The 21,012-nt window shown below is 39.4% G+C and overlaps 1 protein-coding gene across 5 annotated transcripts in view; it reads left to right on the top strand.

Moving 5' to 3' along the window:
- CCDC88C (coiled-coil domain containing 88C) overlaps window positions 1-21,012 on the top strand; it is a 91,816-nt gene that overhangs the window by 45,910 nt on the left and 24,894 nt on the right. For 4 of the 5 annotated variants that reach the window (XM_080596251.1, XM_080596252.1, XM_080596250.1 and 1 more), the window contains exons 6-15: window positions 181-264; window positions 1,588-1,728; window positions 2,495-2,679; window positions 3,286-3,367; window positions 3,815-3,973; window positions 10,358-10,504; window positions 11,648-11,792; window positions 13,030-13,211; window positions 16,670-16,807; window positions 18,190-19,260. In XM_080596251.1, the coding sequence (XP_080452377.1) occupies window positions 181-264; window positions 1,588-1,728; window positions 2,495-2,679; window positions 3,286-3,367; window positions 3,815-3,973; window positions 10,358-10,504; window positions 11,648-11,792; window positions 13,030-13,211; window positions 16,670-16,807; window positions 18,190-19,260 (2,334 nt within the window). Of the gene's footprint in view, window positions 1-180; window positions 265-1,587; window positions 1,729-2,494; window positions 2,680-3,285; window positions 3,368-3,814; window positions 3,974-8,238; window positions 8,345-10,357; window positions 10,505-11,647; window positions 11,793-13,029; window positions 13,212-16,669; window positions 16,808-18,189; window positions 19,261-21,012 lie in introns of those variants that run through there. The other variant, XM_080596254.1, reaches the window with a different exon arrangement.

Genomic DNA, 21,012 nt, shown 5'->3' with positions numbered 1-21,012 from the left:
CAGCATGATTCAGTTCATGCTCCATACAGAGCAACAAAGTGTTATACCTTCTAACATGACAAAGTATAGGTCTTGAATATTTTGTCATTAGCAATGTAGTGATTTTTTTTGAGGGGGTGGAAAATGTTGTAGTAAGTTTTAGGATGTAGCACTGTTTCAGGGAGTGTTTTCTTTTAACAGTGTGAAAGAAAAGAAGAGTTCATTGAAAGAATAAAACAGCTGGATATTGAAACTCAAGCTGCCATTGTGTCACACATTCAGGAGGTGGGACTCGCAGTATTTTCAGTTTTCATTTTTCATCCTCTCCTTTCCTTGACTTGATTTATCAATGTTTTTGCTATGTCGATGCTTGAAATTTCATGGTGGATTCATAAACTTCAGAGAAAAAAATGATTCTTCTGTGGATATACTATTGTAATCAAATTATAAGGTGAAAATGGTAGGTGTTTTTTAAAATGTCACTGTAGGTGCAGTGGTAAATGTGCTTGCTGCTTATAGGCTATGTAGAAGATATTGTTGTAAGGATATGTGTGCATTATTTTCAAAAAGCATGTCTGGCTTAGGAGCTGAAGTCCCATTTACAGTAATGGTGTAGGCACGTGGTCCCTTAGTCCTGTGGCCGGTAAGACACAGGTTCCCCCAAGGTGTGCTTGGGCCAGTGGGGCTCCAAGTCTGGTGGTCTTGAAAATCATGCTCTGCAGCTGAAATTAGACACATGCTTTGTTTTTTAAAGAGAAACCTGATTCAATGACAGGTGTATTCTTAGACTTCTAAGATTTCCGTAAAAGGAAGGACTGTGTGTGGCTGTTAGGAACCAGCTTGCTTTGGAGATCCAAAGAGAAGCCCTGAGGAAATGCCCTCTGCTTGGGTGTGCCTCACCGGGAAATGGGCACTGGGTGAGGTCTGGTGTCCTGAGGTGCAGGTGTAAAAAGCCTAATGCACTGAGATTTAAGGAACAAGGAGTGGAAGTCTAATTCAGGAACTTTTTCATTAACATTTAAAAAAAATAGATCTGCTTAAAAAAAAAAAAAGATAAGCACATAAGCAGGAACATTCTTTAACTGACTGAGGTTGAGAGCCTTTCCACTTGCATGGCATTTCTGCTAAATGATTCATATGGAACCAGTGTGAGTAAGGTATCAGAGAAAAGAAACACTGCTAGCAACAACCGGAGATGTCCAGTCCTCTCAGCTCTATCAGCTGCAAATTGCAAAGTCATTGAAAACAGCTTCTCTGTCTTAGCAGTTCCTTCTAACTTCTGTAGTGACCACCGCAGTACTTGAAGTAAGACAGTTTCTAACACATATGTCAATAGGATTTGTGCTTGCTTATACCTGACCACTTCTAAAAATCATCTGTCTTCATAATTTAAAAAAATATATAAATACTGGAAATTGCTGGGTAGTGTTAGAGTTAACCTAGTCAATGTCTGTTATTTCAAACCTGTTTTTGGTGAAATGTGGTATGCCTCTTAACAGATCAGTAGGAGAACCTGGGAGATGCGCCACATACAGCAAAAAAAAAAAAAAAATCAACCAGTGGAAACACTTTTTTTTTCTTCTTTTTTTTTTCCCCCCTTGTGACTAGGTGACTCACAACCAGGAGAATGTCTTTGACTTGCAGTGGCTGGAGCTTCCAGACATGGCCCCAGAAGAACTGGAGTCTCTCTCCAGGAATATGGTTTTCCACCTCAAGAGGCTTATTGATGAGAGAGACGAGTGCACAGAGGTACCTCGACTTCTCACTCTCTTATATAGTGCTGATGTGGAGCAGCACATGCAGGCTCTCTTCCCTCTGTTGTCTTGTTATTTTTTTTTGTTAACTGGGTTTCTATTTGTTCTAAACCTTTGAACTACACCTCTGAAAATCTGTAGAAAGATTGTCTTTTTCATTCACATATAAACCCTGAAGTGTGATGAAATGATTGGTAAGAAGAGTGCATGCAGTAAAGAGACCAAAGCATTTGAAGTTGACTTTGTCTTGAGATTTTTATCTCTGCATGTCTGCTCAACTGTTCATTTTCGTGACTGCTTGCCTATCTCTCCAGTGATATCTACCATCATGGGTTCCAGTGTCTTCGCTTGCCTTTTTTTTTTTTTTTTCCTGTGTGAAACAAGGTCTATCTGTTGCTGACTCATAAGTTCATCTTACTTCAGATCTCTGCAGGAGGCTTCTCCCCTTCTTTTTAGCCTGTTAATCTTCTGTCATGCATTTGACTTTGTGAATGTGTTGGTTAAAATTGTTAGTTGTTACAATTTACATGAGTTCTCCAAGCAAAATAGGCTGCTTATTTTGAGCATTGGAAAGGAAATGTTTTAGTGGTCTGAGCATGGTGGAGATTGCTTATCTCTTCTGTGTAACCTTCCCACCTATCAGTTGAATTCTGTATAATGACAGGCTAATAATTTTCTACATTTATACATCATTTTTAGATGCTTGAAAAACAATGTTTAATTATTGCTATATTTATCCCACTACCCTTCTGTATTTCCAGGTAATTGTAGATCTCACACAAGAGAGGGACTATCTGCAATCTCAGCAACCCACAAGTCCTCTGAAAGCACCAACTCCAGATTCTTCACCAAACACACCTAGCCCTCTTTCTAATGAAGACAAGCAACACATTGCAGTTGAGCTGGCAGACACAAAGGCTAAACTGAGAAGAATTCGACAGGAACTGTGAGTCACCAGTGACTTTTGCTTCTAGAGAGACTTGTGTATTAAGTCTTGGGCATCCTGAAAGTGCAGTTGCCTATCAGCTTCGGTATATTGACTTCCATGAGAGCTCTCAGTATCGTGTATTTCACAATTTTATTCGTATTAGTAGGCAGCCTGTATGGATGTTCCATCTTTCTTCTTTATTAACTGTTCTTTAAATATAGAGTGATGGCTACTTTTTCTTTTTGTCTCTCATCTCTGTCTTCCCCGTTTTAAAATGTTAGTGGTTACTCGCACTTTTTAATTATTACTGAGAAGTCCAGAGGACAGTAAAGCTAGCTATGATGTCAGTAGCACCATTAAGCACCAGACTTCGAACAGTTGTACTTAATATCAAAAAACAAACAAAAAAAAGTTGCATTTTCACATCTGTGATGTATGCGGTATCACAAGAAAACGTACCTTACTTTTATGAAGTTGTCATGTCCTCAAGGAGGCTCCGTGTTCAGTATATGCTAGGAGGTTTCTATCCTTCTTTCCAGTTTCCCAGCAGGATCCATGCATTCAATATTGTTTCAGAACAACAACGAAAATATTTCTTACTAAGTTTTTTCTAATCCCTTTCAGGGAAGAGAAGTCTGAGCAGCTTGTCGATTCTAAACATGAAGTTGAGCAGCTCACCCTAGAGCTGCAAAAAATAAAACAAGAGGTAAGGTGGGCTTAATTCACTGTGGCAGACTTCCCTATTTAAAAATACCTCTTTCACTGTGAAACTAAAAATGCTGTTCTGTGTATTTTTAATTAGAAGAACTCGAGTTACTCCAGCAAGCTGTTTGACAATTATGACTATGGCATAGTGATGATACACTTTCTACTTAATTGGTGAGAGCAGTCTCATCTGTTTAGCTTGTAAGTAGCCCAGTAATGCCTGAAGCTTTTGCAGCACCAGGCATTGGAAATGTTAAGAGTCCTGGCAGGCTGAAGTACATCTCAGTCTTATAGAGACTGTACTAGCTAGTAAGAGAATTCTCCTACTCCACCAGGGGAATGTTATTTGCCTACTCTTAAAAACAAACAAACAAACAAAAACCCATAAGTTTAAAGAACATGTTTTCAGCTTGGATTTTTCTCCCTGCTTATCCCTCATGTCTCTCAGAATATCCATCTGGCCTCAGATGCTCGCTCTGCCCGAGCATATAGAGATGAACTGGACTCCCTGAGAGAGAAGGCAAACCGTGTGGAGAGACTTGAGATGGAACTTGTTCGGTGCAAAGAGAAACTTCATGATGTGGATTTTTACAAAGCTCGTATGGAGGCAAGTGAAAATCAGGACAAAGATTTGCTGAGTAATCCTTAATGTTTGGCTTTCCTTGTGTTACCAGTTAATGTGTCATTTGTCAGAGAGCTGACTGTAGCAAAACATGAGAGCAAGTGGAAATTTCATAACATATGTTATAGTTATTGACTTAGCAACATCAAAACTTCTTTCAGTGGTAGGAAAGACTTGGTGCACACAAAGAATAAATACCCATTAGTTTTAATAAAGCCTGCTTAGTGCAGCGTTACGTGGCTAAACAGGACAGACCTTTTCTGGATGCTTCTACAAGATCCAAACCTTCAGTCTAGCCTTGAAAATTTACTCTTAGGTAAAATGTCTGTGTTCCAGACTTGATCCTTTGACCAACATCTTAAATGTCATATGTAAATGAGCTAAATGAACGTCTGGGTATTTTTCCTTAAGGCTCTGTAGCAGCTGCAGCTGTTTCTTAAAGCGGATGGGCATTTTGAAGCATGACCTCAGATGACAAACTCTAGCCACCCCTTTTTCGCAGCTGTTGCTTGTAGTAGGAAGGGAAAACTTGGATCTTCCCTAGGGTCCTGAGCAGGGTATATCAGTGAGAAGTGTATACCTGTGTTCCAATAGTAATGACAGTTATTCATCTTAGTTACCTGCAGCTATGCCCATCCTGCAATTACTAGATAATTTAGGTTGGAAAGGACCTTGGAGATCATCTAGACAAACACATTGCTCACAGCATGGCTGACCTTAAATTTAGGTCAGATTGCTCTTATTTTTTTCCTTTCGCTCCTTTGAGCCCTTCTCACCTCAACTGTCAATAATCCACATGTGTAACGCTTCAGCCAGATTCAAATAAATATCCAGACTTGCTAAACACATTGAGGTTCTGTAATTGACCTCCCCCCTCCCCCCAACTATCATTAGATAAAATCCCAGGTCTGAGATAGAAGAGCAATATTGAGACTCACGTTTGTCAGGCTGGGAACACAAATTATTTCTGCTCTATAAACCCTACTTTGTAGGTATTTCTTTTTGCTCTCTAACCTAAGGGGCCAGCTAGCTCTTGGTTCTTATGAATAGGTTCACAAAGATGGCTGGTTATTAGATGAAGTAATAGCCTGCAAAAGCCTGCCTCCGTGCTCAGGAATTCCCAGTTTACATCAGAGGGTATGAAGCTCTGCCTCTCTCTGTCTTCCTCCCTCAAGCTGGCAAATCAGTCATGCGTTAACCTGGCACACTAGCTCTCAGTGTAGCATCCTGGTCATGCTCTTTTGACTGTGCACTGAAGTTGCTTAGCTTCTAATGTAATGTAGCTTAGTGTAGTGCGAGGACAAGGGGAAATGGCTTTAAACTGAAAGAGGTGAGGTTTACATTAGATATAAGGAGGCAATTCTTCACTCAGAGGGTGGTGAGGCACTTGCACAGGCTGCCCAGAGAAGCTGTGGATGCCCCATCCCTGGAGATGTTCAAGGCCAGGCTGGATGGGGCTTTGGGCAACCTGGTCTGGTGGGAGGTGTCCCTGCCCATGGCAGGGGCATTGGAACTAGGGAATCTTTAAGGTCCCTTCCAACCCAAACCATTCTGTGATTTTATGATTATTCCTCCTGCTCAGAGATTTTAGCTGGAGTTGGGAGAAGTTAGTTTTTAGCCTTGTCTTCATCTAAGGGCAAGGGCATAGTTATTTCTTTTCTGGAGTTCTCAGCCTCCTCGCTTGTCCTGGAGCCAGCAGTCTTCTGTTCTACTGTCTGCATGCTAATCTTGCTGTCATTCAGTAAAGAGACCTCTGCTTCAGTTCGTATTTTGTTCAATTTTTTTCACTTCCTCTTTCCACCCTGGCAGTTTTTGGTGAAAGCATTGAGTACTGGAGATGAGTGTTGTCTTTCCAAGGATACCTCCCTGAGATACAGTAGCAGATGGGACAAAGAATATTTCCCATCAATATTGCACTTTTCTAATTCTGGGGAACAACGTGGCCTATAGTGAAAGTTGTTGCTGCCAGAGACACTGACCTCTTGTAATATGTGGCATGATCGCACAGCTGTTTGCAGGCTGTTCTTTGGTCTAGGATAGCCAGAGTGTTTCACATTCTCACCACTCCCTCTCCTGATCAAGCCTTGGCGCAGCCATCAGCTGGCAGGTTTGTGCAGTGGCAGCATGAGGCAAACTTCACTGGTTTCATGCTGGTTCATTCAGGGGTTTCCATGGGGCACTAGCCTGTCTTTGTTATGGTCACGAAGTAACACAAAGGCTGTGTGTAGTAGCCAGTATCCAACTCTCCATGGTCCCTCAGTTTTCTGTCAGTCTCTCTCAAGTCTTGCACCTATCTAAAAAGAGGACTAAAGGCTAGGGTTCAGTTCAGTGTCTGCTCAGATTCCTTTCATTCCTTCAAAAACTGTTAGATTTACCATTCCAAGTTGTGTAGGATCTATGCAGGGGTGCATGGTGGTGGAGATTTTTACCACTAGACTGTACAGTGCCAATTCATCTTGTGGCATTTACTGGTGTGGTTGGCCTCCTGAGCTCCACGTCCTAAGAACTGAACTAATTTCACAGAGGCTCAGCAATGAGTAGGTGTGTAAGGTACGGTGTAAGGCACTTTTCTATGCTAGTAGGATACCTTAAGGCTCATAGGGTCTTGACAAGGTTGTTAATAAGTAGTGCCAAATCAATAAGTGAGAAGAAAAAGTGTTTTTAACTTTGTGCATCAGTGCAGAAAGCTATTAAATGGACACTTGAAAATCTCTTCCTTCCTGCTGTTCACATACACATTTGGTAGTTTGGGCAAATAATATGGAAGGTGCTCTGTGTATGATACCGTGACGAGCTTTAGAAATTGTGAGCAAGCTTTTAAGTAGTTTCTGAAAGCACGTAATGCAAATCATTTCTGGCAGCAGGAAGAAGAGATTTAAGGAGCTATTGCAGAAGGTAGTGCAAAAGGAGCAAGTCTTTCTCTATGTGAACCTAATACATGTAAGCACGTGCATTGTTTTCCTTCTCTATTTCTTGACAAAGTTTTTCTGAAAATACATTCTAGTTTGACCGTTGTCCAAGGAACATGGAGATGAATATGCTCTATGCATCTTCCTGCTGGGGTGGGTTATAATGAGTTCATAACTGTGAATGTGGGGGAGCAGGCTTAATGCAGGGCTTCCTCCATAGAGGTGCTTCTTCTCTGCAGCATAAAGCTTCCCTCTGGCATTCCTCTCCATTTGTGGTGCTCCAGAAGATCAGATTATTTTCAGAGGCCAGAGAGTCTGCCTTGCCCATTGTTCCTCCTTCTCACTGCAGCCACATTGTCACACAGGATGATGGGAGGAATTTCTGTGAACAATTTAAAAAAGCAAAAACATCTCGTGTATTTTCGTATAGCTGTCCGAGGCAATGTTTGATTGTCACAAGATGTTAACTGTAGCATGGCTTGGTAGGGGCAACCTCTGAACTGCCAGAAGGGAGTGGTTTGAACTGTGTTTAATAGCTAGGTCTGGATATGTGTGCAAATTCTCTAGTTTCAGATTTAAACGATCTGATTGCTACTTTAGTTTCTGAAAATGTCTTTCAGTAGCAACACGCCCTGATTGTGCAACCACTTACCCCCAGAGTTAATTGTAACCATATGAGCATGTGATGCTATTCTTAAAGCTATTTCAAGGCACAGTGATACAGGATAGGAACACAATATATAATTTATTTCAGCGACATAATTACAAAAGCAGGATTATGTTTGTTGCATATTAAACTATCACAATTTAAGCAATATAAAGCAAAGTAGTTTTGAATCTCTTGCCTATTTAATTGAGTGTATTTTCAAAACAATTATTGCTGTTGACTTAAAAAAAAAAAGCAACTCAGTTTAAAAAACAAATTTATAGCTGCAAAAAAACACAACAACACACAATTCTGGTGGAAGCATCACCACACCATGACCACCCGCTGAATTTTTGACTAACAAGCAATTTGTAGATGGACACATTCTTAGGTTGACTGTCCTATGCAGTGAGCTCTGTGAGACGTTAGTGCTGACATGTTGTAGTTAGAAGAGTTCTGCCTTCCAGGCTTTGAGATGGAAGTCTATGAAGATCCCATGGAGTAATTATTTAAATTACATGAACTTTTCAATGTTAAGACAACCTCAGATTGTGGTTACACCAGTGAGCAATGTTGACCTCGCCATAGCAGGCATTTCCACCAGGTTATTAATTTAAGATTTCATCAGAACTGCTTTGAACTGACGTGTCCACCCCTCCTGGGCACTCAATGGAAAGTGCTTGTCTTCCATATATTGCAGCTCCCAGTGCTGTGTGGTTTGTACCGGAGCCTGGATATGTGTGTGTACTTGGAAGATAGCTTGACTCTTCATGAGACTCTGAAATAACTAGTTCCTGCTTGGTAAGCTGTTTTGGGCATAGTTCTGAGGCTGTGTTTTTGAGGTCAGACTCAACCTTCCTGCTTAGGGCTGTGGTCCAGATTGAGTGTGACAGTCTAGCAAAGCGAACTGGTCGTGTTGCCGTTTCATTACGGGCATTCTGGCAGCTTAAATGACATTCAGCACATTTTGTGTTGTGTACTTCCTCTGGTCTGTCATCTGTGTCAGCCTTTTTAGTTTGCCCACCCTGAAGTGGCATGGTTAGATCAGACTTGGCCCTGAATGTTGTTTCTATAAAATTAGTGTTTCATTATTATTATTATTTTAGTTACATGCAGACTCAGACATTTTAATTGTGGTAGATGAACCACTTCACAAGCACTATCAGACTTGTCCTTTTTAACGCTGCTGTAGTGAGGAAATTGTTCTACTTGTATTTTGCAAGTTTGTAGCTGACCCAGGGAGAGATCAAGGGCAGTGTGGTATGCATAAGGTAGACTTCCATACTATGCCATCTACAGTGAAGATGTAGCAAACAACTAAGGTTGCTATATAAGGCTCTTAAATCATGTCCCCCCTCTAGTATCAGAACGCAAGACGAGTAACTGTCACTAGACAGTCTTAACTTGTGCTTTGCAGCTTTTTTTTTTGCATTTTTTTTTAAGATAGCTGAGCCACATGAGGCTGTTAAAGTATGATTATACCCCCCAAAAACGCAAAGGTTGTTGCTGGTTAAGCAGTGAAAGCAATTTGCTCATGCCTGGTGATCTTTCAGGCATCTACTTGGTTTGGATGTTTGTGGTCTGAGAGAACAGACATGAACACTGATGTCAGCAGAGACTTTACATTTTCAAGACTGTTGTCCAGGAATAAACTTGTCAAGCCATAAGCATTTCATCCTGCCTGCACAAACATTTTGTCGTCTTGCATGTTTAATTGAAGCAGAGGAAGGGAGTGGAGGAAGGGAACAAAGGGCGAAAGAAAATGTCTTTAGAAATTGAATGGTCTGCCTCATACCCTATTGTAAAGCGTCTGGGCAAAAATCCTTCCTGTACCCATTTAATCTTATAAATGCTGATGTGTTCCTGCCACAGAAAATGGTATCTATGGTTCAAGACTTATGGAATCATCATAAAGAGTAAAAGCAGTGAGGTGTATTACAACCTGAAATAACATATAATATAATGAGTGTGTTTAAAACATGAACAAGGACACATGGCCAGATTTTATGCTTTGGACATTTCTTATTTCTGGAGATAAGATATTTGAATGCCGAGAGTTTCATATGTTGCTTTGCTAAGAGTTCTCTGTAATTGTTTCTAGTGTTGTGGCTGCAGCAGAGTTAAACTTTTACTCAGTACAAAGAGATCCAACAGCTTTAGTGGGTAAATGACATGGCTTGTGCAGTTAATGCTCATGTGTTTATTTGGGAGGGCAGGGTGGGGGATGTTAAGTGATAAGTGTAAAACAACTTCTTTTGTTTAACTGATTTAAAATTCTGTTCGTGAGAGAGAAACTTTGTTGAACAGACATTTTTACATGTGAGTGTACAGAAACAGAGATATGGACATAGTGATATTGGTGGATAATGCTTCCCAACATGCTTTGAACGCACTATAACATTTCTTTAAAATAAATATAATGTAATTTGTAACTGGGAAAACCTGAGTCGGGGACTGCAGTGAGTTGGCTAGGGAAGTGGCATTATGACAATGTAACTGGATCTGAACAGTTCTTCTGTCTTCAGTCTTTTTGGTGCACCTCTTGATCTAGCCCTGTAAAAAGAAAAAGGAACTCCATTAGGTATCTAAAATTCAGGAAAGCACAGTAAGGAAAACATTACTTTCATTAGTGACTCACGGATAATTAAACATGGAATCGTCTCCCATTAAAATATCAGGTTAAGTCATTTTTATAAAACAAAGAAACAATTCAAATTTTTTCCTGTATTTTACAATGTTAATTTATGAAAGTCACTTGGTCTTTGAAAAGTCACTTGATGCAAAGGGGTTAACAATGTTACTTTTTCTCTCTAGGAGCTAAGAGAGGACAACATCATATTAATTGAAACAAAGGCCATGCTAGAAGAACAGCTAACAATGGCAAGAGCTCGTGGTGATAAATTGCATGAATTAGAGAAGGAGAATTTGCAGTTGAAATCCAAACTTCATGATGTAGAGCTGGTATGCCCTCTCTTTTTCATTTTGCTATTTTTTCAAAGTTCTGTTTCTGTGCTATGTCCCATAAGTTGTTGCCTGAGAAATCAGTGGAGACAGGCAGATAAATCAACAGTGCTGTTAAAGATGTCTGTAGTTTGAACTTTGTGTACATGCATTCTTAAAATATTATAACATTAACAGTTTAAATATTGCCAGTGCTACTGTGTGAGACAGTTTGACAAATCTGTTTTCATGCAAGGAGGTATATCACAATTTTAAAATAGAGATTGCTTTCATATATACCGATAAAGTAGATGTTGGTATCTATCAGTTAAGTAGAAATCTGTTAGATATAGGAAATTAAATCTATTGCAACAAATGATCTTTTCTTTTTTGCTGGAAACAAAACCCACAGCAATCACAGCGATTTTAAGAATCCATTGCTGCTGAGATGAGAAACTAAATTTTGGAATTTTTTTCTATTACATAAATCAGAGACATGGTCTTTTGCTTCATAGACAAGGAGATCTACGGAGTGGCAGATTGTCTACAAACAGAAATGTTAGATTTTATAATCCCACTAATAATAAAAATACTTTTTCATCTCTCTCTTGTATTTTACTTAACAGTTTGCCTTTTGCCACTATATTTTGAATTATTGCAGGTTTAACTGTATAAAAACAGGTTATATTGGAAACAAAGACGTTGAAGGTGCTGTGTTTATTGACTTCCAAATAAAGGGTAACATGACACTTCAGCATTTCCAAAGTGGCTGGTGATTTTGCATGCTCCTTCTCTGGGTGACTTGATGAAATTTTGGGTAATATTTTCTCAAAATTTGAGACCCTTGAAGTACGGCTTCAGGTCTCACAAATGTAAATGACCAAAGTAATTATTGGAAGCAATGGTAGCCTCATTTTCTGGATTTGTTTTCTGGATAATTGAAATCCCCCTAATTATGAGGCCAGATATCTACTTATTGATCTGTATGACTGGATCCACATTTGACATGAGTCGAAGAAGCTCAGTAGAATTCAAGGTTATATTTTCAGTGTCTCCAGAGTGCCGATGCATTTTGAAGAGCTTAGCTCAGGATACACCTTGAAGCCAGCCAATCTTACCGGTCCTGTTTTCTTACCAGTTTTCATTCATGTGTGTCTTGCACAGGATCGGGACACAGACAAGAAGAGAATTGAAGAACTTCTAGAAGAGAACATGGTCTTGGAGATCGCCCAGAAACAGAGCATGAACGAATCTGCACACCTAGGCTGGGAATTAGAACAGCTGTCTAAAAGCACAGATCTTGCAGATAGTGAGTACCAGCTGGTGTAGCTGCTGTTGTGCTTCTGTTTGTGGTCTCCGAAAGAGTAGAGAGGTTACTTGACTGCAAAGGGAACAAGAGACACCAAGCTGGCTGGTTCATTTTGACAAGTTCCCTTGCTGAGCCACCTGACTTTGAACATAGTTTGGGGGAACTTATGAAATGCATTTCTCCTAGCTTCTTTTGCTTCCTTACGAAAACATTAAAATGTCTTCCTTTTATTTTGTTTGTCACTGAAAGAGTGACTTTAAGTTAAATGATAAAAAAAATAAATAAATTAAAAAGCAAGGTTTGTAAATGACACAGCAGAAATGCCATACTGAACATGGGATATTTCTAACTGAATGGCTGTGAGGGAGTCTGTGATCTTCAGTATTCTTTAGTACAATTAGTACAGACGATTAGCACAGACAATTAGCTGGTCTTTAAGTTCCAGGAAGTAGCGTATGCTGAAGTCATTTATTTTTACTAGATACTGAAAAATGTGTATGGGTAGAATAACTGGCTGATTATTTTTTTTGAATGGTTGATTTGATTTCCGTAACTACCACAAATGTAACTAATGCTCACTTCACTAGTCAGGCCTTATCATTGGTTTCCGTGTCTAACATTCATTCTGTTTATAATACTAGCCTAAACAACAGTGCTAAAGGGAAATTGGGAAATGCAAAATATTTCATGCAGTTCAGTGTGCAGATTTTATTGATTAGTCACCTGATTCTGCTAAGAGTTGCGTATTTGTCTTTGTGTACCAGAACAGTATAAACAAAGACAAAGGAATAAATTTGAGTAATCAGATGTTCAGTTTTACCTAAGTTTTCACTAGCTTTTGGAACTGCATCGTCCTTGGTGTTTTCACAAATACTTCTTAGTGTTTTACTTTCTGCCTTGCTTTATTTCCTCTTATGGAAGTATGAAAGGGTATCAAAGTCTATTTTACTATTAAAATAAAATATGCAGCTAACATGTTTAAAGTGGCTTCAGGAGAGTTAAGAAACTAAGTAGCTTTTAAGATGGTTATCTGTTCAGGTACTTCCCTATTTATTAAAGGTTTTAATTATCATCTGTAGAAAGGGGTTCTATTTTAAATAGTGTTTACTTAACAGTCAAGCTGAAACGATAAGGATCTAACTGCAATTATCTTCAATAAAAGTGAATCTTAAGGACCTAGAAAAGAACATATTTGTGAATTGATTAGTGCCACCTTCTGATTCTCATGTTTCAACAGCTAGAAAGTCCTTTGTGTTTGAATTGAATGAATGTGCTTCGAGTCGCATACTGAAGCTAGAGAAGGATAATCAGAGCTTGCAGAACACAATCCAAGAGCTGAGAGATGCCTCCTTGACCTCCAGAGAGAGCAGTCTAAAGTTTGTGGAACTGGAAAAGGAAAATCAACAGCTTAGCAAAAAGGTAATCCTTGTTCACAGGAACAAACAGAGCTCTTGGGTTTTTGAACACAGAGTGTGCAGAGCTTTACAGCATTCCTGAATGATGAGGGATTGGAAGGAATTCACCAATGTTCTTCAGTAAGACAGGATGTTTTTGGGCCTTCTAGTTAATCTTATTCTAACAGTGGTATATTCTATCACCTTCTACTTCACTACTTCGCTACTTAAGTACATCATTGTAAGCAAAAGTGATTCTTCCTGTTTCATAAAAGCAGTACTCATTTTCCAGTCAGACTGTACTGTCAATTTTGTCCCTTTTTGTTGTCTTATGGCAGTCAGTAGTGCTTGCTCTACCAGTTAAGAAAGCCCTGGCCACATTGAAATTTTTTTGTTCGTTTGAAAGTTTTAATATTTCTATGCGAGTCAAATAAAACACACAGGTGAAATCAACTTAGTATATTTTTAAAGAAGTCTTTTCTGCCAATAGTCCTGCATCAGCTCTTTCTCCTTGTCTCGTCCTTTTGGCTCTTAGATATTCTCACTCTCTGCAAAGATCTGGCTTCTTTTAATCACTAGGAACAAACATGCAGGTTGTAACTTTTTAAATGTATTTTTATATAAATGTATGTGTTATACTCCGTTGTTAACTTACTACAGTTAGTTCAAATGCCCTTGTCTTTGTGAAACACAGTGCTGGGTTCACCTCCAACTACTAGCTCCATTTTTGTCTGGCTGTTGACTTGCATTCTGAACTCCGATGAATTGAGCCAAATGCCAGCAGGGAAATGACGCTTGCTATTCTGAATAATTTCCTTGACAACTTTTTCCACATTCCTACCTTTGTTTTGCTAAGTCACCCAGAATATAAACCCCATTTCTCTCTTCCCCATTGCTGCTGTATCTTGTGTGTATGACATTAATACAAGGATTCCAGTCCCCTCTGGCCTGCTTATGGGGCAAGTGAACGCTTTACAGGACAAGGGGAGAAAGAATCTTGATATGAAATGCTGGTCATGGATTACTAGATCAAAACTAGAAGAGTGTCAGATTCTTTGCCAAGGAGAACAGGGATCCGTCACTGAATCAATCCATCTTCTGGAGAGATTCTTTTGCCACCAAGTTGAGGGACCAGTTCTGCTTCTTGCCTTTCTTCTGTGCACAAAGAAAAATGCAAAAATTCAGTTGAGTGTACTCCTCCTTCCACACTCCCATTTATGACCTGTTGTATATGAGTAATTCACTCCAGCTCTAATTTACATGCTTAAAATTTGAGATCAAGAAATATAAAACAGTCAGCAGATACCTGTGGCGTACAGCAATTTAAGTAATTTAAAGAGCTGTGGTCAACCTTTGGCTTTGCCTCAGGCACATTCCTGTGGGCACCTCCAGTTATGGCACTGTTTTGGTGCCAGCAGTTGTGATTCTAGCATTAGTCTGATGTTTTCACCGATGATGAATGTGTTGACATGGTAGGGTCATCTACAGGGCTGGTAGTTAAATAAGACAACACCCAGTAGTGGGGAATGCCTGTGAGGCGTGAAGGGGCCACTGTACACATCAGACCAATGAGAGAAAATGGCAGTTAAAAATACCGCTATCGAGAGCAGCTGAAATGTGTGGAAGGGTATAAATCAAGCTCTACTAGAGAGACAGAGAATATGACGGGATCTGACTTAAGTCTGTAAGTTCTGACTCAATACCACAGGCCGCTCAAGTTGCTGACTAGCTTCACATTTCCTATTCAGGAAGATTTGGGGAAAAAAACCCACAGTATTATTCTGTACTCTGGGAGACATACAGTTATGTCTCAGTGTGCAGAAACCTCATACACGATAAGTAAAAATAATCCTGATTTGAAGTGTTTGTTTGCATTTGCATTTTTTAATCTTCGCTTCCTCCACCATTCTTCTGTATTTCTCTGACATGTGTATCGTCTTAATTAGAGGGTATGGCTGCCCACGGGGGAAGTCTCTATAACTAATGACAGAGTGGTTACTCTGCAGAGGAGAGGGCAACAGTTCTCAAGGACTGTTAAAGACACTTTGTGTGAGCTCTGATTTCATTCTGGAGTTTACACAGAGCTAGAGAGAGAGTGTTTTTCTCAATTTTGTGTGCCTTTATGTGTATGTGTACTTTTTAAAAATAAACTTTCCTGCGATACATATAGTAAAGTCATTTAACTGGAGTCAGATTTCATCCGCTGTCTGAGAGTTTCAAGAAATGTTACCAGAGTATGCTTTGCTATCTACTGCTTGGAAGGATCATGTAGCCAAACTGGATTATTTAAATAGTACAAGGGGAGATGATATGAAGGAAAAGTCCTCTGCATCTGTTTGTTTATTTCTCTCAATGTTTTGAGAGAAACTATTAAAAGAAAATCCTTTACTCGGGCGCAGTCTAGTAACAGCAGCGCAAGTATCTGTTTTCCCTGCACTCCTAACTCCTTGAACCAAAACAAGTTGTAAACGGTAGTTTCTTACTTATCACCAATATTCTAGGAGGTGCTAATGAAGACCAGCTATTGCTGAATTACTGAGTTTATGTTCCAGCCTTCTCTGAACGGCTCCTTTGAGACCAATGAACCTTAACGTGGTCACATTTCTAAATGTTAAGCCATTCTTATCTTCAATCTGAGCAGCCCTGCTTGTTTAAACACTTCCTGTAATGAGGCACATGTTGACATAGGCAGAGCCTAGCCTCTAGCTATTTCCCACTTGTGAGAATTATTGTTAATACCTTTTTCATTGACATTTTCACTGTTGGCAAAGTTTGTGATACCAACACAAAAAAAATAGCCAATATTTATGCACAGCTGAAGGTTTTCACAGCACTTTACAAGGATAAGGAGGAGTATTTCCTGAAATGGGCAGCCTACCTCTCTGAATCTCATGCTTCTAAATACTAAAGTAGTGCTGCTTTACTGTTCTCAGTTCATTATTTGCACAGCTTTCAAAGTGAGGTACTAGGAAGACATCGTTCATTGTAGGGCTCTTATTCACAGATCATTGAAATACAGCATTGTCACCTGCTGGGAAAACAGGGGACTGACAGACCACAGGGAGAGGGACGGTAAACTTGGAAACTTCAGTGCTGCTCCTCTGTTCCTGACTGTTTAAATCCTGTTGCTCACTGAATTGCTGTAATAACCTTCTCAGTGTCCACTGTTTGAGTAAGGCCACCAGTCATGGAGAAGACAAGTCACTCAGAAAGGCGAGCACCAGAAACTGTAGCCACTGACAGGAGCAAAACAGCGCACTCAGGCAGGTGAACTGTTTTTCACTGCTGTACCTTGCTGTGAGAAAATTCAACAGTCCCTTTCACCCTCTTAAGACTGGCAAGCAGCAGAAGAGAAAGATTTGTATCCATCAGCCGTAGTCCTCATCTCATTCCTCTCAGTTCTTCAGAATACTTTAAAGTGTGAACTGTGTGAGCTTGTATCAAGCTGTGACTGATAGGTTTTTGTGTGTTCTCTCCACACAGATTGAGAAGTTGCAAAATCAAATTGAAAAAGAGAAGCAAAGTAATCAAGATCTGGAAACCTTGAGTGAAGAATTGATAAAAGAGAAAGAACAGCTACAAGTTGTCATGGAGACACTAAAAGCCGACAAAGACAGACAGGTGCAAACTTTACGAATGTAATCTGAAAGCACATGCTCAGTAGTGGTAATTTGCTGATGCCATTTAGAGCCTCTTGTTCTCTCAGGGATATAGGGCAATTTGAGAGCTGTTGCATGTAGGCTCAACTTGTTCAAAAGTAGGTAAAATATTTCTTTGTGCAAAAAAGCCCAATATGTTTTGGTAGCTACTACTTCTCCTGTTGCCATAAGGGCATCTTCAGGCTGTTGTAAGAGCAGATCTTTCCTCTTTGGGAAAAAAAGCCCTGGATCTTACTAAACGGGCACTGACTGATTTTAAAATGTGCAAATAAAATCCCATTTTATTGCAGAGGAATCTGCCAGTTGGATGTCCCGAATGCTTTTTCTTTCTTTAAAAGATGATGAGAAAACATTTACATCTTCTGGATTGATATTTTAAATGTCCTTCAGCTTTTAATGTTGTCTTGCAGTTCATGTGCAATGCCTTGAAACTATTATAGGTTCATGCAAAGTATCATCTGCATTAAGTAGACCAATGAAGAAAATACATACACAGATCATTGGTGGCTGGAATGTGTATTTTCAGCATGTATTGGAATTTACTCCAAGATTTGTGGGATGGAGGTTAATTACAAAATGTCTTATGTAGTGCTTTTCATCCTGAAGCATTCTTACACAGGCTTCTACCTGGGAAATTGCACTTTACCACCAAAGTCATACATTTCAGAGCACATGTGGACTCTTTGACGTTGCAATTGATGAATGATTCACAGGTAGTGCAAGAAGCAAAAACAGAAGTCAGTCACCGGAAAAGGGTAGATTCTGATTTTTCAGGCTCAACTCCTGCTTCATTTTTGGGGATATTGTCTAGGTAAGAATCAGATGCAAATTGCAGTCTAAATTGCAATTTCTTCAGATTGATTTTGGCCAGGAGGTCAATGTACTGCTTTTACAGAAAGTGTATCCTTAATGAGATCTATAACTGCTACAAAAAAAACTTCTGGGCTTCTGAAGTCTTATCAGGGAAAATTTGTGTCTTCAAATCCGAGAGACAGGAATGTAAACCTAAACAGAAAGGTAACATTTATTAGGAATGATTCATAATGAGACATCCTCTCCGAGGTGTTCTCTGAAAGTCTATTGTCCACTTTTTATCTCTGCTTAGATTTTATCTGGTAGGAAGAATACAAAACCAATTTTTAGTTCATTAGAGTACCAAGATACCAGAGGTAACAATTTTTCATTAGTTTGGATTGTTGGTAATCGGGGAAAACTGCTGTGAAATTTTTCTTGTGTTAAACAGTTGTTTTTGTTAACCGTCAGCTGGCTGCTTTAAGACTAAATCATAGCGTATGTTGTAAGGTGGATGAGTAGCATTTGCATTTTTTTTTGTTGTTTGTGTAGATAAAAGACCTTAAACAAGAAAATGATCACCTTAATCAAGTGGTGTCATCTCTGAGACAAAGATCTCAAGTGAGCAGTGAGGCAAGAGTGAAAGATATTGAAAAAGAGAACAAGATCCTCCATGAAACGGTTACAGAAACTAGTACCAAACTGAACAAGTTGGAATTTGAGAAGAAACAATTGCAAAAGGATTTGGACCAGGTTAAAGAAAAAGTGGAAAGAGTGGAAGAAATGGAAAAAGAGCTCCATCGTCTGGAGAGGGAGAATGAGCAGCTCACAAAGAAGGCAGCAGCGATGAAAATAGTGACAGAAAAAGTCGAAGTTCTTGAGCAGGAAAATGGGAATCTGGAAGTGGAAAACAGGAAACTAAGAAAATCACTGGACACATTGCAGAATATTTCTATCCGTCTTGGGGACCTGGAAAGGGACAACAAGCAATTGGATGAAGAAAATCTGGAGCTTAGGAGGGTGGTGGAGACAATGAGATTTACCAGCACAAAAATGGCACAAATAGAGGCAGAAAATAAAGATTTGCAGAGGGAGAAAGAGGACTTAAGGAAGAATGTAGAAATGTTAAAAGCATTGAGCAAGAAGTCAGAGAGGCTGGAGCTGAGCTATCAGAGTATCAACTCTGAAAATCAGAGACTTCAGCAAATGCTGGAGAACAGCAACAAAAAGATCCAGGAGCTAGAAAAAGAAGTACAGGGAATGGAAAACGAAAATCAGGTCCTTCAGAGAAACCTTGAGGAGCTAAAGATTTCTGCCAAACGGCTAGAGAGGTTAGAAAAGGAGAACAAAACCCTAGAACAAGAAATATCTCAGCTTGAGAAGGACAAAAAAATGCTGGAGAAAGAAACAAAACGGCTTTGGCAACAAGTGGAGTTGAAAGATGCCATTTTGGATGACAGTACAGTAAAGCTGGCAGTTGCTGAGAAAGAAAACAAGACTCTAGAAAAGGAAATTGCTCGATTTAGAGATTCATCCAATAAGCTGAAAGAATTCGAAAAGGACAATAAAGATCTCATAAAGCAAGCTACAATTGATAAAAGAACACTAGCTACATTGAGAGAGGTAAGCAAAGTAATACTACTGGTTTCAGTACACTTCTATTCTTTTTCAGCCCTGTGAAGTAGCAAAGAAAGTCATCTGTCCTGTGACTATTTCTTCACAGCCTTACTGGGCATCACTGGATAGTGTTGCTTTGGAATGTGGAACCTTCCAAAAACTACAACGTACCACTTTGTGTCCACAAACATAGTGTCTCCAAATGACATCATCTTCATGCAGAACAGGGTGTTAACACAGCTCCCACCTTGTAGCTGTAACCAATGACTTTGCTTCCTCAAATTCTGACTTCAAAATTGTTTGCTTACTTGAGAGCTTCCAGTAAGGGAGATGGACTCCTAACCTTAGAAATGAGAGCACTTGTTGAGGACATATTAACATCCCAGTTCTAAAACAGACATAGCTGGGACAAGACCTGTCCCAGGTGACCAACTTGACCTTTTCAGTAACGGCTGCACTGAGCTTTGCTTTACATCTTCCTACAGAGTGAAAGCATCCTAAGCAGCTCTGTTGTTAAGCAGCAGCGATCTCTTCCAGCAGCCCTCTCCACTTCAGCATACTTTTCCTAGTAGTCATCTTTTAAAAAATACACAGTACGCATTAGGACCTTGACAAACTAACAATTTTTGTGCCAGCTCCTGCCACTTTTGTGAATGGCCTATGAGCTAATTCAGGTTATTGCAGCTTTCTGTTATGACCTGCTGCCCCTGCTGTTGTCCTAGCAGAAACAGGATTCCCTGCGAAAGAACATTCAAATGAAAATTGTCAATGCTGTAGTAGCTCAGTGAAATGACTAAGTTAAGTAATTGCATTAGCCTTACTAACTTGTAGATTTCCTTTGCTTTTAGTTTTCGAAGCAGTAGTGTAATTTTCAGGATGAAAAAAAGTTTATCAGAAATATTTTGAACAGTCCCAAGTTGCTTCTATCCAGCTTTCCTTAAAAATACAGAGAATAATAGCTTTTCTGAGAAGACATCTTTTTAATATTTCCCTTCTCAGACATCTGCAGACTGTGATGCAGCACATGCATAAAGCATATCTTCTCCTTTTCTCACTTATCTTCTACAGATTCTGTAGAAGGAGCTCATGGATATTGAAGAAGGGACCTGTTTCTAGACTATAAACTAACATTGACCTTAGCATTTTTCCTTGCCACTTAAACACGTTGGCTAAGTTTGTGATAGCACAGAACTGTTGACTACTTACAGTTTGTTTACTTTTTTGTATTACTAGTATTACTTGTTTGTTTGTTCTACTCTTGCTTCTGTTTGATATTCAGGATTATCTTTTCTTACTTGAAATGCTTCCTTAATTTTGTTGTCCTTTCCCCATGCCTCATTTAAGAAAATTTTGGAACAGAAATATAAGCAGTGTAGATCCTCATGATACCTTTGCATTTCAGAAAATTTTGAACATCTGTGACATTGGAACTTGGCAATGCACCAAAAATGATCTGCCCTTTTTAAACATGTGGGCTGATACTATGTCTTTTAAGGTTATTTCCACACAAAGCACTTTACTGGCATAAAAGCAAAGCATTGCCCATACCATCTCGTAGGGCTCTGTCAAATGCCCTTCTCATATGACTTCTCTTTCTAGTTCTGCTTAAGTTTCTTTAAGAAACCTAAATGTAACCAGAATGCATCCATAGATATGAGAGTAAGTAACCAAGTGGAGAACTGCAGTCTCCAGAGCTGTCCTGTCACATATGCAGCAATATAATTATGGTTTTATAATTTTGCCAGTGATTTTCCATAT

The sequence above is a fragment of the Anser brachyrhynchus genome, assembly GCF_964034855.1.
Source record: "Anser brachyrhynchus genome assembly, chromosome: 5".
Taxonomy (NCBI): Eukaryota; Metazoa; Chordata; class Aves; order Anseriformes; family Anatidae; genus Anser; species Anser brachyrhynchus.
The sequence above is the reverse complement of the archived record's forward strand: the minus strand, read 5'-3'. Positions and strand labels throughout refer to the sequence as shown.